This window comes from Vanacampus margaritifer, chromosome 4, assembly GCF_051991255.1.
Source record: "Vanacampus margaritifer isolate UIUO_Vmar chromosome 4, RoL_Vmar_1.0, whole genome shotgun sequence".
NCBI classification, from domain to species: Eukaryota; Metazoa; Chordata; class Actinopteri; order Syngnathiformes; family Syngnathidae; genus Vanacampus; species Vanacampus margaritifer.
Window position 1 is genome coordinate 23,091,144 of NC_135435.1, and position 18,629 is coordinate 23,109,772.

Below are 18,629 nucleotides of genomic sequence, written 5' to 3' on the forward strand. Positions count from 1 at the left end.
ATAAGTGAATAGTTAAGGCAGATACTTATTTGAAGTAGTAATTAGGTATGTGTATGTTCTCAGAAATTAATCCCCTTTTTGAATGAGAAACTTGAAGCATTTTCAAAAATGCGCTAAAACCATATTCCCAGTTATAATTTAATTTATAGAAAGTAATTAGACTTCTTATAAATAACTTTTCTTTTTTGATACATCATTCCAATCCAATTTCCATTTCTTTACTTATTTTGCATGTGGACATTTTGATACATCAAGGTCTACAGTAGTACCAAGTTGTTATGATCAAAACTTTTATCATCATTGTATGCGCCGATGAGGAGTTCCTGTCACAATATGTGCCAAATTGGATTCAAGTCAAGGTTGCATGCAGGCTACACAGCAAGAGTGTTGAATTGATTTTAACTCCTGAAGTGTAATTTGAAACATTTTCAGAGTTAAATGGTACAGAGTAGATGTTATTTCACAGAGTTGATCACATTGTTAGATTAACTCTGCATTTAGCGTTTTCAAAAGTGTTGTTTTTGCTACATTTAGTATGGGCAATATAAACACTCTCGAAGAGTCCTATTTAACCCCGTAGGCGTCGAATGAATACATTTATTTTGCTGTGTCTGTGATTTTGAGCCAACAGGTTATTAACACTAACACTTAAATGAACTCCCCAACATTTTGTTTTTTATGAATAGGATGAATAGGACAATATTCATTTTTAATTATTAGAAATATTTTTCTTTGCCGATTGGCTAAGAAAAATCACCCGGTGAGGCGAGACTAAATGTGGTCCGTTGCCCTAAAATGGCTACTTGTCAGTCATTTATACATTAGTATTGGCATTAGCATTCACCATCATAGCCCCTCAGTGCAAGCCGTCAAATTATGTATGATATGTAAGTCGGTGGCTACAGTTCATGATCTTATTGATCGCATTGAGATGAGTTCAGCTCAGGCAGCCTTGAAAAGTCTGCCCCACCTCCCTCCCCCGCACCACCTGTTCCTCCTGCGCTCCACCTCTTTTCCCGCCGTGATCGATTAAAACAATTTCTCCTGTTGCCGTTGTTTACGCACCGTCCTCGGCCATCCCTGAATGTCAACACTGAGGATGAGGGAGGTCCGACTTGCGAAGAGAGGGATAATCCTGTTCCGAAGACCGACCTACCCCCCCCCCCTCCCAATCACCCACCCGCCCACGCTGAGGCCGCTCCCAGGCAGGCATTCATTCCTGCCGATCAGTCCCATGTGAGATTCAAAGTCACTTTGTGTGCACTTTTAATGAGATTTCTCCAATGCATTACAGGGATGAGTTTTTGCTCATGTAACACGTGTTCATGTGCTAGTACGGACCCGAGCAGGATGCAAGAAAATGGGATTAGTGTCATTAAGGAAAACCAAAGTAGGTGAAGTGAATCAGCAGCTGTGTCGCCCCAAGGGTGGGGCGCCCGCTAAGGGACAGACATAAGCTCTCATTGGATGAAAGCAATGACACTTGTAGAATACATATTAAGACCTTTGGTGTACATTCAGAGTCTCGCCAGTCGTGTTCAGTATTCAGCATTTTTTTTATTCATTTGAAATGTTGTGCCGCCCATTTTTTCCTTTTAACCTTGAAGAACTTCATATTCACTTTACATTTTTATCCTATAATGTCCTAGGTCATAAGGTGGCACAGAGCAGGTTTGAAGTCAAATTTCTTGTACATTGTAGGACCCATGTAAATGTGCTAAAATTTGAGGATATGACTAGTGAAGACTTTTTTTTTTGTACGTCTCGGGGTGCTACATATACCTAGACAGTAAATTTGACTATTTAGAGTGGCACCAAATAGACTCGGTTTTAGAGTAGTCTGATATTTATACTTGGGAGAGAGGGAAATAAAGAATTGGGAAAAAATCTAAATAAAAGTCAAGCAAGGGTTGAGGAAGGAGCTCACAACCTTCAGCTTGGGAGACTGCTACACTACCACCTGACCTATGCTCCTCCTCCTTTTTGTTTATCTCCAAGAGGAGACCAAAACATATTTTTTGGTCTATTGGAGTTAGGAAGATTCCAGCCGACACGAGCAATATACTAACACATAGCAGGAGCTGCGTGGCTTGGGGAGTAGATCGGCTGTCTGGCAAGCTGAAGGTCGTGAGTTTGTTCCTCAACGCTTGAGTGACTTTTATTTTATTTTATTTTTCAATGTTTTATTTTACTCTCTTTCAAGTGTAAATATTACTCTGAAACTGAGTCTATTCGGTCCCACTCTAGAGTCAAACTTACTCTACAGAATGTAACATTAAAATAATAATAATAATAATAATAATAGATTGAAGATTTGGGCCATGATTCCAAAAATATGTTAGGCTCAAACACACCACCATCACCACTCATAACCAAAAGAACACCTCACCTACATTGAAATATGGCATATGAGCATATGTATTTTTTGAAGCCATGAAAAGCCTACTAGAACAGCAGACATTTGGTGTTAATCAGAGGCACTTGCTTGTTTGAATGTGACCCGTTCATTCTGGACACAGCTACAACGCCGTTTATCAGCGGGCTAGATTATGCAGACTTGTTTTTGAGACTCAACCTTGTAAGGATTCTTGAGTACCACATAGTTGACCAACAAAGACACTAGAATACAGAGGACATGCAAAAGATAACTGTATAAATGTGATTAAAATAGTAAAACCTCATAGTTGGCAGGGGAGGTGCGTCCAAAATGAGTAGAGGGTAGTAAACCTAACTCAACTCAATTCAAATTGATTTAATGATTATTGGAACAAATAAAGATTAAAAATAAAATATAATGATGATAATGATATTATTATTTGTCTCCACTGTGTTTTTAGTGGAGGCCAAATTCTCATCGTCCTTTTGCTGGCTTCCTGTTGTTGTGCCAATGGCCTGTTGGTGGTCTCAAGCTGTGTCAAGTTGTGGTCAGATTCCCCAGAGGGGGGTGGGATTCGGGGAGTAAGAGCTGCATGCTTCCTTCACACTGTCATAAAGGAGATGCAGAGCTGTATGTAGTCCCTCTTTTTTTCACTGTGTACATGTTGTGAAGTTGTCGAAGACAGAGAGGAACATGGGTGATGGGAAAATGAAGCTTCATGAAGCACTTGTGATACTTTTCTACTCCTCTAGATGGCCCTTAAAGAAGGGTTAGTCAGTGCAATGAAAATTGATTAAAATTACCCTGCATCTTCAAATCGAGAGTGCCATCTAGAGGACTAAAAAATAATAAGTAAAAAATAAAAATAAATATACAATAAAAAAGTAAACAAACAACAACAACAACAAAAATATATATATAATAATAATAATAAAAATAAAAATAAAATAATAATAATGAAAAAAAATAATATATAAAAAAAAATTGCAAGTGCTTTTTGAAGCTTCATTTTTCTATCACTAGTTACAAGGGAAATAAATGGCACTGAAATTTGGGATTCATATGATTTTTTTTAATGTTATCATTAAAAAAGAGACAACATTGACAACTACGGTATATACACTAGAGATAAAAAGTTTGGATTCAAGATATTTTCTTTTTTTTCAACTATATCAACAATGTCGATACTATAGGTGAAAATATGCGATACAGAGAAACCATAAAAATAACCTCCTGTTTTATACGTGCTTTAAAGACATTTAAAGTTGTAAACCTGCATAATGACTGCGTACAACATACATGTATATTTATAATACAGGTTTGCCCTTCTCCCAGTTTTGAATAAACAACTGAAAAGTGCATTAGCAACTGTGGCTCTCCTTTCCCACATGTTTTACAGTGTGAAAAAAAAATCACTATAAATAACACTGAGTCTTCTATAATAGCCAGACTGGATGATGGACATATGAATAAAATTATTATGAAAACGCCATTATATACCATCAATCAATCAACAATTACAGATTTATGTAATTGTTATTATTAACTCATTCACTGCCATTGACGGCTAAATATGTCAAAAAATCATTTGAACTATTTTTATTCAATTTTTTTATTTTTATACTTTTGTTAACAAGAGTATGAAAACCTATATTTTTTTTATTGTACATTTAGAACAGATATAAAATTTGGGATTAATTGTGAGTTAACTAGTGAAGTCATGCGATTAATTACGATAAAAAATTTGAATCGCCTGACGCCCCGAAATTTTCATACTCTTGTTAACGAAAGTGGAAAAAAATGTTAAACTAATAGAAATAGTTCAAATGATTTTTGACGTCTATAGCCGTCAATGGCAGTGAATGAATTAAGGATGTTCGATACCACTTTTTTTTCAGACTGATACCACTACAAGTACTCAACTCTTGAGTAGTAACCGATACCAAGTGCCAATGCCGCTAACACATTTGATACACAAAAATATATATAAATAAAGAAAGACGTGTGTGTTGTCAAATATCTCATACAGTAGTTTGTAGTGTGTGTGTGTGCGTGTGTGTGTGTGTGTGTGTGTGGGGGGGGGGGGGGGGTAGACTTCACACTCCTCGAGGGCATGGCGCTCGTCAGACCAGGTTGCGCTGTTGAACATCCATCATTTTGGCCCGACACTACATTATCATAACACTTAGTGTCAGCCATGGAGCCCGTGTGCGCCCCTCAGACATGCTGAATGATGGCGGGGGGCAAATCCTTTGCTTGAGTAGCGTTATTTATCAATCCGTCTGCGATGCTGAGAGGAGCCGCACCGCACAGCACATCACAGGAGGAGCACATACAAAGAGAGCCTAAATGTCCTCATCCATTGTGCGCTCATTGGAGGGTCCACGCATGCTATAAATACACCAAGAACCGAACATAAAACCCTCGTAGGCGTACCATTAATAAAATATCACCTTTCAAAAAAAGTCACCGCATGGAATGTTTAGTTGGTGCTACTTTTTGATTCGGTGATTGACAGACGGCAGCGCTAAAACTGGAAGCGTGGCGAGTGATGGGTCATGTATGTTGCAGTCAAGTGAACTGTGTGCGAACCAGACCGCTCGCGTTATAATGCCCGGAACAGATTGTTCTAGACTGAATGATGTAAAAACACTCCACGGGCGCCGCATCACCGTCTCGTGAACGTCTGGATCTCAGCGGCCATGAGTCGGTCACGGCCATTTAAGAAGAATACGGTTAATACAGTATATAACGGTCGGCAACTAACTACTACAGACAGTACATACATTGTAACAAATTTCTGTCAAATCTACAGGAAACAAATTACAGCATTTTCATGTTTTTTTTATTTTTATTTTACAGTATTTAACTGAATACAGCAATGCATTATGGGTAAAACAAAGTGCATTATTGATCAAAACAAAGTACAGTAATTTGCTGTATAATTAGCGGTAAAATAATGTATATTTTACAGCAACTACGGGAGGGAGAGGGACAGGAGAGAGGGAGAGAGCGAGGCAGAGTGAGAGAGAGAGAGAGAGAGAGAGAGGGAGAGAGAGAGAGAGAGGGAGAGAAGCACAGAGCGAGAGAGAGCGCGTGCACGCCAGCGCGAGTGAGACCGTTGCTACAAGTCGGGGAGGTGGGAACGAGTAGTGTCCTCCACACGCGGGCATTTTGAAAAAGCTTCACGGACGGGAGGAGGAAATGACGACCGGTATTCACTGGAACTTACTCGGAGCGAAAGTTTGACCTGAGAGTCCAGAGGCATGCTACGCGCTGTAGCTTCTTGCTAGCTAGCCCGCTAGCCTACAACCATAATGTGAGTTACACCTTCCAAACAAATCTTCCTCCCACCAATTCACTATTCACTAACATCATACACAACATATATACGGCTAAACTTGTGACTGGGATAAAAGTTAATTTTGCAGTTGATGTTACACATCGTCATCCTCATTGGATGACTGACTATCCACCCATCCATCCATCCAGGTGTGGTTGCTTTCAGTGACAGTTCGAAAACAGCAAATGGCCTTCAATCAATCAATCAATTAATCAATCAATCAATCAATCAATCAATCAATAGCTGACATGCTTTTTAATTACACATGGATTTTTGCTATTTGTAGGCTGCCCGGGTCTCTATCACCTGCAAATAGCAGGGGCACATTGTATATAATATATATTGTGGTGATATTTATTTTTATTTTGTCTTCAAGAGCATACTCAATATTGGAGTAATCCAAAAGTAGGAGGTACATTACTTTAATATTATGGTACTTGGATTACGTTACTAACTACATTTTTTTTTTTTAGCAGTTAACTTGTAACTGTAATGGATTACATTTTAAAAGTAACCCTCCCAACCCTGTGCCTGTGTTGGATTTCTCCAGGTTCTCCGGTCTCCTCCCACATTACGGTTAATTGAGCACTCTACGTTGTCTCTAGGTGTGATTGGGAGTGTGGATGGTTGTTCGTCTCTGTGTGCCCTGCAATTGGCTGGCCGCTTGTTCAGGGTGTACCCTGCCTACTGCCCGTAGCCAGCGACCCTTTCGAGGAATAAACGGTTAAGAAAATGGATGGATGGATTTTACAACGACATACTACATTATGTATTTACAGGATTTTACTGGCAACTTTAGTACAATAAGTAACTGTAATTTATATACAGCAAATACTTGTAAAAAAAAAATACAGTAATGTACCGGGATTTTACAAGAATTAGCTGGCAACTTTTTTGCTAATTTGATTTTCTTCATTCTGTAGTCTAAGAATGTCCCCTGTACTACTGTGGAACGCTTTGTCACAGAGCTCGCTGCCAGCGACATTACCGTAATGCTGGCACCGTTTGTCCTATCTGAAAAATGTCAACAGTTACTGTTATTACGGTAATTTCAGTTCTGCCTTTTCACGGAAGCCAGGGAAATCACAATGAAAGAGTGCAGAGAGAAACACAGCGGGGGAATTTCAGATGTCACATTTCTACATCAATTTGACCTAAAAAATTTAACAAGATGGTATATATTCTATATCGAGACATGGTGGCTTTTTATAGAACCGTTCACCAAGTGACTTTGTAGTACGTCCGTATGTGTGGCAACCCTAGTACATAGCGTAGTAGTAGATGCTACTGCTTTGATTCCCGGCCAGTGTTCGAGTGAGTACCCAACCACCCAAATAAAAAATAAGTAGTTTGCATCAGAAAGGGCATTCCACGCTAAACTGTGCCAAACAAATCATTTGAGTGACTCACAGTCATGACCCCAAATGGGACAAGATGAAAGTCACAACAATAACAACCACTAGTAAGATACATCTACAATAAACTGGAATACTAAAGTGCTGATTCCTGTTTACTAATAAACACTATCCACCTGATGCCTTCATCCTTTTCAATATTTGTCTAAAAATCCTAAAAACAAACATACTGTGTTTTTTGCAACTTGGGTACCAAAAAAGCTTGCTAAGGGCAGGGAAAGATGACAGGAAAGGATGTGAAAAGGTGTATCTAAGTAAAGTGGAACCTCGCCGACATCCAGTTTGTTTTAATGTCACAATTTTCCCAGAGGAAATAGCTGAAAATGAAAAACTACTGATCAGACCATCATGGGGCATCATCGTAAAAGTAATTTAACTAACGGCTTAACATTCTTAAAGGTCATGCAAGTATAAATAGATGACTACTATTAGTGAAATGTGGAAAAAAAACAAAAACTTTCCGAGCGATCCTTCCATGATTAACTGGACCTTGAGATTTTGAATTAAAGAATGAATCTTTATTGACACTGTACATGCTCAAACCATCCAAGAAACATGAAAAACAATGATCAACAGAGGGAGACAGGCCTTTTGGTACTCGCTAATCAGCGCCCTGAGATTAAAAAGGGAAGACGTTAGGGAGCGGGAGGGGAAAAGGCTCGTGCCTAGTACATTACTGATTACTTCATTGTCAAAGTAAAATCTTTCAGTCATCTTTACTGGACAAAAACGCAAAGTAATGGCAATGCACCCGTTTGTGGAGCTCCTCCTGCTTCTTCCATTGTTTTGGCCGGACTCCGAGCGCTTACACATGTTGTTACACGTGAACTTTAATCAAATTACTTGTTTGGAAATTAGAACGCGTTGGATTACTCGGTATTGAAAGAAAGTAATCCGATTACAACACTTTTTATGGCCAAAAGGTTTGATACAACCCAAAGAGACCCAATGTTTCCTTTCTATTGCTTTCATTTGCATTACCTTCTCCGCCCGGAGAATACTGCAAAAAGCCAAACAAATGGGTCTTTATATGTTACTTAAGCAAATTTCAATTTCAATTACGGACACCTGCTGTCTTTACAAAAACATATACAATGTAATTACTAACTACTGTGTCTGCATGGTTGTAATTGCGAGTTCATACTTAGTTTCCATTTTGAAAAACAAGCTATTAGGAAGGAACATTTTGAAAGTAATCAAACAAATCATGTTGGAACTACTTCACTTTCCCATTTAAATACAATTTGTGGGACTTTCGTTGGAATGATGGAAAAGTAAATTGTCCCCACCCCACTTAACCTGCTCATCACAGGACGCCGCCACTTCCTCTGTTGAACAACCGCCACACTTTATATCCCTCATTTCCCAGCCTTTGTCCATTTAACGCCACCAACTTTCACGTCTAATTGCTTCACAAACTTTCAATATTGACGTGAAATACTGCTTTTTATTGCATCTGGTAGCTGAGAGAGCCTTTCCAACATATGCTTATACAATTAAGTGATTATTTTTAGTTTGGAATCAAGAATAACAAGTGTCTTCTTTTGTTCTCCCCCCTTCCCCCCAGTTTAAGGTTCTGTCTTACGAGAAATATGTATTACTAAATAGTGGAAAATAAGGGGTAGGATCATTATAAGTTCTCTGAACTTCTACCTACTCCTTTTGAGTACCACCTTTGGATAGCTTTTGTTGAAATTATTTGTTTTTTTAACTTGATGTTACTCAAATAAATGGAGAAAAAAGTGAATTACATTAAATCCAAAATAGAAAAAGAAATAAAACATTGTGTTGAAGTACTCCTCACTATTCACCATTTATTTTTATCAGTACAATATTAAACCATGTTGGACTCACTGTTTATTAATTTGCATATGATGAGTATGTTGTCTTTTGAGGGCCTAAACATGTAAAATTTTAAAACGTGTGCAACCTGGTGAAAATGTTTAGAAGAAAAAAAAAATTGGAGGTCACAAACATGACCGTGAGAATTGGCCCAAATAATCCCCAATCGGAAGCAGGCAACAAGTACTGACACTAAATTAGGTTTTCGCCTAATTAGCTTGAATTGTTTGATCCAAATAAGATCGTTTTTTTAATAAACCAACATTCTAACGTATTGGGTAGCATAATCCAGTCTACTGTATAATTGAGCCACGAGGATGTAGAGAGGGATAATTTAATTTTTGTCATTTTGCAGAGAGAGTTAGTTAACATTTTATGGCTGCAATCACATCTGGGGGATTTATATCTCGCTGATTTATATGACAATGACTACTTGTGCTGGATACTTGATTTCTTCAGATTTTGACTTTTGGTCAAATTTATTACTCAGAATTATTACATTTTTTTATTTTTTATTTTTTATTAATGATAATTATTTTTATTCTTAATAATAATAATTATTTTTTAAATTATTAATTATCAAATTAATAATATTATATACAAGAATTCCAGATGCTTTCAATGCGGAGGTCTTGTGTTATCATGAGCAATACCATGTGGATTTTATATGACTTTATGACTTAAAAATCCCATTATTATTATTATTATTATTACCAAGAGTACTATGTAATGAGATTCAATAAGGACAAAAAAAGAAGCACAGCTCCAACACTGACAGCCAGATGTGACCTTTCCACAACTAATATATATTATCATCACAGGATACATATTTACCTGTTGGAATTCATCCCGACGTGTCAGTTGTTGCTGAGGCATCGTCATTAGTCAATTCACACGTTTTACGCTGACAGCGACAACCTGCCGCCAGCTGCTCTACTCCACTTAAATGTCCCTTCTCTTCCCATCACTTCCCAAAACAAGCCTTCTCAATCAGAGTCCTTTGGGTTTAAGATACCACAAGCAGAACCACAGAACATAATGGACATGAATCTCACTGGAAGCCTTGCAGATGGTCTGAAAATGTAAATACTTCATACAAGAAGAATTGAAAGTGACATAAGAGGTAGGAAAATGATAATAGATATGGTTTGTGGTATAGTGGAGGGAATGTTCTGGAATTGCTGTTGTATATTAAATCAAGAATGCTTTGAATTTTTAATGAAGATTCAGAGAAGGTCTCAAAAGCATTTAGAGTTAATTACATCCAGGGCTTAAAGTTCAATTGATTTGGAATGATATGCTATCAGGACATTGTTATGTTGATGTTCGATACCCTTTTTTTTCCAGACCAATTTAACACAATGACAAAACATTGTGAACAAATTACAGCTGTCAAACAATTTTATTTTTTAAATCAGATTGTTGATTGATTGAATGTTGATTAATCATGATTAATCACTTATCTTTTAATCAACATTTTTCCCCCGCCAAATTCTTTCTACATTTAATGTTATAAGGATGTCTTTCTCATTTTTTGATCCACTGCACGCTCTCATCCTCCTCTTTTTCTAATCAGTTAATTACTTGCATAATTCCAAACGGGGAGAAAAAAAATGACCCTAATAGTTTGTCTAAAACAAATATGTATGTCAGACGCTAACCTTGTCAGCAAACTGAATTCTCGCGGTATTTGTGGGTCCACAAACTCCGGAGAATACATCTTGCACCGCAGCCGACCTTTTTTTTAGGTTGGACCAATCAGGTGTTGTTTAGAGCAGGACGAAACCAAGAAGCGTCGATGGCGGGTGGGACAAACAGACAAACCTAACAGACGAATGGACGCTGCAATTAATTCTGTTCTCGCAGAATTACTCACCGCTTCTTTGTTGAATGTTGAACAGCGCGAGGCACTTTGTGCATTTTTATCAGGTAAAGATGGGCGTGACAATCAGTGGTACTTTAACCTTTAAAGTGCTTTATTTTGCAGTAAAGCATATAGTTACTGTATGTTTATTGCTCAAACCCAACCTGTGCTACCTTCAACGTAACCATCTGCTGTCAAGCTTTAAAATTTGCGGGGCGCTCTTGGTCTTTTGAGCAATTTGAGCTGCCTGACATGACATTTTCATCAGTGATCAACATGTGAATCCCCTCATCGGCATGGCACGCTGATATTTACGGGTTTGTTTGTTATTCCCGGGTTGAATTCCCACCCCTGAAGTGAGGCGCGCCCTTTGATGCGTTTCCAATCATCTTATTATTGCTTGTGTTTGTCAAAGCGAAGCACGTGTGACACCAAGAGCCGGAAATCGCCTCCCGAGACGCCGACACGCCCACCCCGCCTCATCCCGAGGCCTCGACTCACAGTTTTGTAACGTGGAGGAGGATGAAGATCGTTTTCCTCCCCCCCCTGGGTGCCTCCCAAACTTTTTCCGCTTTGCTCGTACGGCATGCTGTTTCATCAGTGTCTCCCGGGGTGATTTTTCCTCCTGACTAAGTGCCCGGTAGCGGGTGAAGGTTGTCGTGAAAGGGAGCGCTCTTGGCCGGGTGCCAGTTGCTCGGCTTCGGGGGCGACTATATGCTGTGAGCGGGTTATCATCGCCGTGTGTGCGTGTTGGCGCATGTGTGTGTGTGTGTTGTGCTCCTTCTTCTCTCGTGGGAATGCTTGGCAGCCACTGTGACATGTAGTAATGGGAAATTATGCTGCACGGTGCAAAACCTCAAGCTGAATGGGGTCACCCACTGTCAGATGTGCACCCAACACACACGACACGCTCCCTGACGGAAGCTGTCGCACATTTGTTAGCGCCTTGTTTATCCGTGCATGTTTACCTCCTGCAACTTTTTTTTTTTTTTGGCTGACAAGTCTCAGGATGCAAGTTTCATGTCACAGCTGTTTTTTTCTCTATCTTATATAATGACTCATGTGTTTGAAACTACAAAGGGGGGGAAAAAAGCCAGATCTAGTTTGACCCAGTATGGAGTTATAAATAAAGCTTAAGCTCGTTATATGAAGTTATGAGGGGGTCAAAAATCAGCAGTGTGACTCACCAGCAGAGATGTGAGACATTTCTAGTATAACTTGCCCTTTTGTGTCATACAATCTATGGCTGTAACAAAAACAGCCCCAGACTATGCTCTTAGGGAGGAGCACACATAGATTTAGGAAGAAAAAAAAAGACGGACAAAAAGTATAAATCAGTTTGATACTACTGATAATTTCTTTCTTTGGATTTCATTAATTTCAGGGAGAAGTCGACCTTTACAAAAATATATTCTATGTGTCTTCGCTAGTCTAAACACAACGTTCCGATTACTCTTGCATTTGTGGATTGGAGCTTGAGAACGTCACAGGTGAGCCGTGATTAGTCGTTACCTGAGCCATTAGAAACTGTGATGTCATTTTCAATTGACAGCAAGTGGCAAAACGGCCGCCCCCTCAGGTAGATAAAAACAGGTGGATTCTGCTGCTTAATTCATATTCCTTAAACACAATATTAATCAGAATGCCATATTTATACTAATGGAGGCACATAAAACATATTATTATAAAATAAATTTTGGCTTCCCCTTTGGAGAATGATAGGAATTATTAATAATCAATAAAATAATTATATTGAACCCCAATTCAAAAGCAATATCTGATTTACATTAATTTTAATTAAATGTGTATTTCTTCTTCTTCTTCTTCTTCTTCTTCTTAGTAATAATAATAATAATATGTGTGCAAATTTAGCCTGGGTTGCTATTCAAAGTGACGGAGAGTCTTCGCCTCACGCATGCACACGCACATTTTCTCTAAATCAACCATTTTTTTCAGTTAAATGTTGTAAGATGAGTTTGAAATGATATGAAACAGTTTTGGGATCACAGTTTGTGGTATGTATTGTTATGGGTTAAACTTTTAATATAGGCTATTTTAGGACATAGAAAGGGCGTTAATTAATTAAAAATTTTCGCTATTTGTGGCAGGGCTTGACAAATTTGATGACAATGCTGCAAAGTGCATTCTTGATTTTTGATCCAGTCCTTGAAATGTTGGAATAATATTTTTCTTTTCTGTGCAGGATGTGCCTTTCTTACATACTGTGCCAGAGAGTCAGCACTGAAAGCCCAGAGCGCCCTCCATGAACAGAAGACTCTGCCAGGGGTAAGTTTATCCTCCCGCCTTATCGTCCGTGAACCTCGGGCCGAAACCCTCCCAGAGTCCCCGGTTGGCCAGGTTGACATGGCGACTTATAAAAACATCGAGCTATGTCACCCGCATAAGTAGGAGCGGTCTACCTCACCTTGTGGGCTCTTACACTAAATGATCAGAGTGAAGATATTTGATCAGCGCTGCTTCATAACATCCGTCCTTCCCCACGTCCTCTCACAATATGGCAGCCGCAAACACTAATTGCCTTGAGGAATCCCTCTCTCATTATCACATATAATCAAACAGTAAGTATAAACAATTATTTTAACCGTCTTTATCGCCATCTGCTGTTTTTGTTCTCATTTATTTTCTCCCTTCGTCCTCCCTCCGTCTTGTGTTCAGCGAATGGATAACTTCCCAATTCAAATGGATGAATGACGAAAAAGGTTAAATAAAAAAAAAAGTGCCTCTTTCAGCCGCCCTCGATGCGGGTTGTGTGTCTGCACTCGCGCGAGGACACCGCATCAGGGGAATTATCGAGGTGTGATTGAATTACGCCCGCGAGTCTTAAAGGAGGAGACGCCACCCAACCCCCACTTTTAGCCTCCCTGCCAGGTTGAGGCTTTAATCAGAGCCGTGGGATCTTAAACCACCAGGGGGCTGGAGGAGGTTGGGGACCAAAACCAATTGTGTGCAAAGAAGGGGGCCAGAGGTGTTTGATGGACTTGGGGAGGGGGTCGTCTCTCTCCTGCTTTTGGGTTAATCACATGTTTGCACTCAGCAGCGTATCGCAGGTACTTCAACCCGCAGCCCAAGAACACCCCTGGGAGGGGGCGGGGGGGACTCGCTTCTGCTGCCCAATCTCCCCACCCCATGTGGCTTTATAATGAGATGATTGTCATGATGGTTTCTGTCTTTATTGGCCTCAAGACGGGACACTCTTGTTTGTCTTCTATCTCAAAAGAGGTTAATGGCCTGCTCTGCCAGCTTTGGGTAAACATTGGCCCTGTACACAGCTCAGTGAGGGGTCAGTCCTGCAATCTCATGCAGAGCTCAGGCTGCACACTGAGGGCTAATAAAGATGTCCTGACCTTCTCTGTGTTTGTGTGTGTGTGCTGTAAAAGTAAGGCCATAAACATGGGGAGAAAAGACGAGAGGACTTCTCGACAAGCCTGATTGTTATTGTCCTGGCCTGATGCTTTGAGATGGTCGGCGCTTCAGTGGCTTCTCCTTACAGAGCATGATTGAGTCTGCTTGTGTGTGGTTGTCAGTCAACACAAAAGCCTTTTTTCCCCACACTCCCGCCTGTCATTGAACATTTTGTGAAATGAAAATAACCAGCAGTGATTTTAGTGTGATTGGCAGCTCTACTATAACCTCCAGATGTTATTATACTCGGAGTTAGTTAGCAAGTTTAAGCTAGCATGCTACTTGACTGATCTATGGAGCATTAACTCATTTTTTAAAAACTTTTCCCCTTTCGTCCTACTAAATGATGCATAAATTTTAAAGCCAGTACACAATGGCCATCTAAGGTCTGGTATACATAAAGACTTTTGTTCTGTTTTTGTCCCTGTTTTGCCTCATCCCGTCTAAGGACGCTTTTAAAAATTATCCCATGAAATAATGTTGCACTTCTGTCTGAGGTATGTTAGGAGTATATTTTTCCCCGATAATAGGATAGGCCAAGAATCTTAAATATTAAATGTGTCCAATATTTCTGACAAACAGTTCTCATATATGTGGAGAGAGCCGCCGTCCTCCTGAGTCAATGGCAGATTGTCAATATGAAGAACGCAGAATAAAGTCTTGTGAACTGGCCAAGTACGGTCTTCCTAAATAACCAATCGATGCATCTTTGGTTTGAGCTAACTGACAAGAACACCATCCGAGTGTTCCTTACGTTCCAGGTTTATTCGTAATTTCAATTGGAGCAGTACTTGAGCCGCGACTGTTGACGTTTCACAAGATCACAAGGACGTAAGAACTGAATTGAGAAACTGCTAATGACTTCATGAACTGTGATGTCAACAGAATGTAGCCAATCAAAGAAGCACCCCGACTGATTATTTCCAGCGCTTTTTGGAATCGAATGTCTGTTACTTATCTATCGCTGTCTTAGATCACATGAGATTTCTACCTTGGGGGACATCTGTGATTATACAGCTAATCGTAGCACACCACAGAGAGTACGACCAAAAACGGATTTTTAGTCTTTATGTGTGGGGGTCTGTAACCGATAAACAATCTTTTAAGATCTGAAAAATCTGTGTGCGCCTCAGACTTTCCCTATTTTGTTGTCTCGTGTATATGGTGGTATATGGGGCGAGCGTCTGTTGAAGTTTATTTGCAAAATTTTCATGCTTTAGATCTAAGCAAAATTGATGTTTACGCTGACACATTCAGAAACTGATATCAAAGAAAAATAAGCACCAACTCTACTGTTACACCTCCCATACGCTAATTTTGTTGGGAGAACAGTGTGAAATTGGCCTTGTTTGGGTACGCTACATGCAAATAACCTAGTCGATATGTTTTTGTTTCCATGTTTTTTCTTTTTCTTTTTTTAAAATAAAAGTTTAATCGTGTACAAGTGCCTTTCCTTCCGAGTCATGTCTAAATATCTAGAGTAAAATCCACATTTTTTGTATACTTTGATGACGGATACATTTTGTCAATATTACCTTCCAATAATATTAGTTTAATACGTTATGAAAAGAGCCACTGAATGTAACCGGAAATGGCCTCATAATCTCATTTAATACAAGTTTCTCTCATCATACTTCTCTATTTAGAAATTGGTGCTGTGCTGTGCTATTTTCTTATTAGCACTTTGCACGCCTCTCACAATATTTGAGGCAACTTTGGGCCAAACACTGAGATGGAAAAGAAGCAGATATATACAGTGTGCATGTACGTGTGCGTGTTTGAGTGTGTGTGCTGAAATTTGCAGGAAGTCACGATTATTACATCATTGCCATACTGGCTGAGATTCTTCAAGTTTTCCTTAATCTTATTTACTTAATCTCGCACTGTTGTGGGAATCGCACAAGTGGGAATGATGCTGGTTCTTTTGCAGCAAACTTCATTAGCGTTATTTGATGAGTTTTATGTAAAGACCATCATGAACAGTGTTGAATGAATAATTAATGTATTCAACAGTGTAGTATATAATGTTTTAAAATGTTTCTGCATTTTCTGTCTCTCACTCAAAACTGCCCAAATTAAAAATAAATAAATGACTAAAAGTGAAAATAAAAATGGATATAAAAAGTAGAATTAAAACATTTAATATAAAAAAAATATAAATGAAATAAAAACAAGTTATCTCTCTCTCTCTCTCTCTCTATATATATATATCCCTAAATAAATAAATAAAAGTAAAAATAAATGCAAAACTAAAAACGAGATTCAAAAAATACAAATAAATATACAAATAAATGTCTAAATAAATACACAAATAAATAAATAAATAGAATTAAATACCAAGCAATCAATAAAACCGCTCTGCTCTCACATTTATTTATTTCATGCTGCAGATGCTCTGTCAGGTCGAAATGTTATTCAAATGAGGGGGCGGTCCTAAGCGTGTCTTGAGTTGGGCTCTGCTGTTGCATTAGTATACCAGCTCTACTGATAACTGTAGTTTTACCCAAGCCACAACTGCAGTATTGCTTGGTATGCTATGTGAAAACCTTTATATCTATTTTGGTGAATATATCTCTCAAAGGACCACAAGGACATTAGCACTGAGTTAGCAAGCTTCTTTCTTCTTCTCGGTGATCTACATAGAATGTATGGGGCGATACGTAACTACAGGTTTGTGTGACTGATAACGAAAATGCTAAGAATAAAACACATTTGACATGTTTGAAGTCTATTTCCCCCTCCAAGTAAGTCCCAATGCCTTTTTGATTGCCCAAACATTCTACAACAATCATATCCTCTCATTCGCAACGCCATCTGGCCATAAAGGCGGCACGGAAGTGTAACTAATATTTGCAGTTGCCGCTGCACTGAAATGTTTCTTACAAGTGTTTGCCAAACACCCTCCTGACATTGGAGGAGCTAATCTTCAAATGAATGCTGCTCTCTCCTCTCGGGGGCCACGCCACCCTCTCCTCTCGGGCCAATTAGCTGCTAGTGTTTGCGTGTAACAAGCATGCTAATTGGGTGCGAGTGAAGCCCAAAAGCCAATTATAATGTTGGGGGATTAAAAAAAAAACGGCTTCTCTTTGTCTGTCTTCCTCCTCCCATCATGCATAATATCTCTTCTGCTTTTACTTCCACCCCCTTGCCTCACTTCATACTCTGTGTAATGTGATGAGTTCTCATACATGTAGAGTTGTCTTTGTTGTGGTGGGAAGCTGGGGGAACTATAATCAGCACCTGTCTGCTGTGTTGATGATGAAACCGCCAAATGAGCACACCGCAGGGGGAAATGTGTCCCAAAATCTCGGGGTTGCTTTTTTTCTTCTTCCCCCCACCATGGAAAATTCCAAAGATTGACTCATGTATGCATCATACGAAAATGGGGTCAGGAGGAGATTGGGTGTCGTCCCACAGCTCCTGTAATCATGTGCGCTTGCTGAAGAGCTCTTGGCATGTGTGCTACTGTATTTCCAAATGTCATTGTAATTGTCGTATTTTGGCTATATAATCTTACTTATTTTCATTCATTATAAAAAACATACAAATAAAAATAACATGCTCCTGTCAACATAGAACAGGTTGGGTGAATGATCCTTATATAAAATGATGTTTTAGTTTTTTGTTTTTAAATATATTTCTGTAGATAAACTTTTTTTAATTTATTTAATACAATCAATTAGATTTTTTAACAAAATATAGAATATTTAATGTACAAGAAACATGTATCATGTTAAGTTAATGGGCTACTCATGATGTTCTTGGGGCTAACTAGTACCAGCTGGCATTTTTTTATGTTGTATTTTACAAAAATTTTTTAGGGACAGTGCACATTAAGCAGAGCAAAAAAAGGCATCTGTGTTTGTAGTGTCCCGTCTTGCTCCTTTCCTCCACAGTTACGCACTGAGAAGGAGAAATACAATAATTAGAGGCTATTAACTTCAAAGGGATGGCAGGCAGCCAATCAAACTGTGCCCTGATTTGAAGTCCTCTCAAAAAAGAAAAGAAGAGCTCATTGCCAGTTATAGCCAGTATTAGAGGTTATTGAATGCTTGACTTTTAAAACCACGGTAAACCGCCAAACCGGCAATCGGACCATGCCTAGCCACACCAAAGTGGATAAGTACTAAATGTCCTGATTGATGGATTAAAATTTCTGATCTAGTATTTTGCGTGGTTCCCAAAATGTGTGAGAAAAACAAACAAACTTTTAAATCAACTTAATGTTAAAGGGCCCCCCTCAAAAAATAAAATAAATAAATAGATAAAAACCACAACAAAACAAAACCTAATGTCATTCATCTTGCCTTATGGGAGCAATTTTATCAAAACTGAAAAGAGGATTGTTAATAATTTTAGCTGTGA

At 38.9% G+C, this 18,629-nt stretch overlaps 1 protein-coding gene across 12 annotated transcripts in view; it reads left to right on the forward strand.

Annotated features, from left to right (window-relative positions):
• The window catches only part of celf6 (CUGBP Elav-like family member 6), a 187,837-nt gene that overhangs the window by 2,537 nt on the left and 166,671 nt on the right, over positions 1 to 18,629 (forward strand). For all 12 annotated transcript variants that reach the window (XR_013293851.1, XR_013293852.1, XM_077563750.1 and 9 more), the window contains exon 2: positions 13,045 to 13,127. Coding sequence is in view for 10 of the 12 variants with exons in the window: in XM_077563750.1 (XP_077419876.1) it covers positions 13,045 to 13,127 (83 nt within the window). In the remaining 2 variants the exon portion in view is untranslated. The remainder of the gene's footprint in view (positions 1 to 13,044; positions 13,128 to 18,629) is intronic.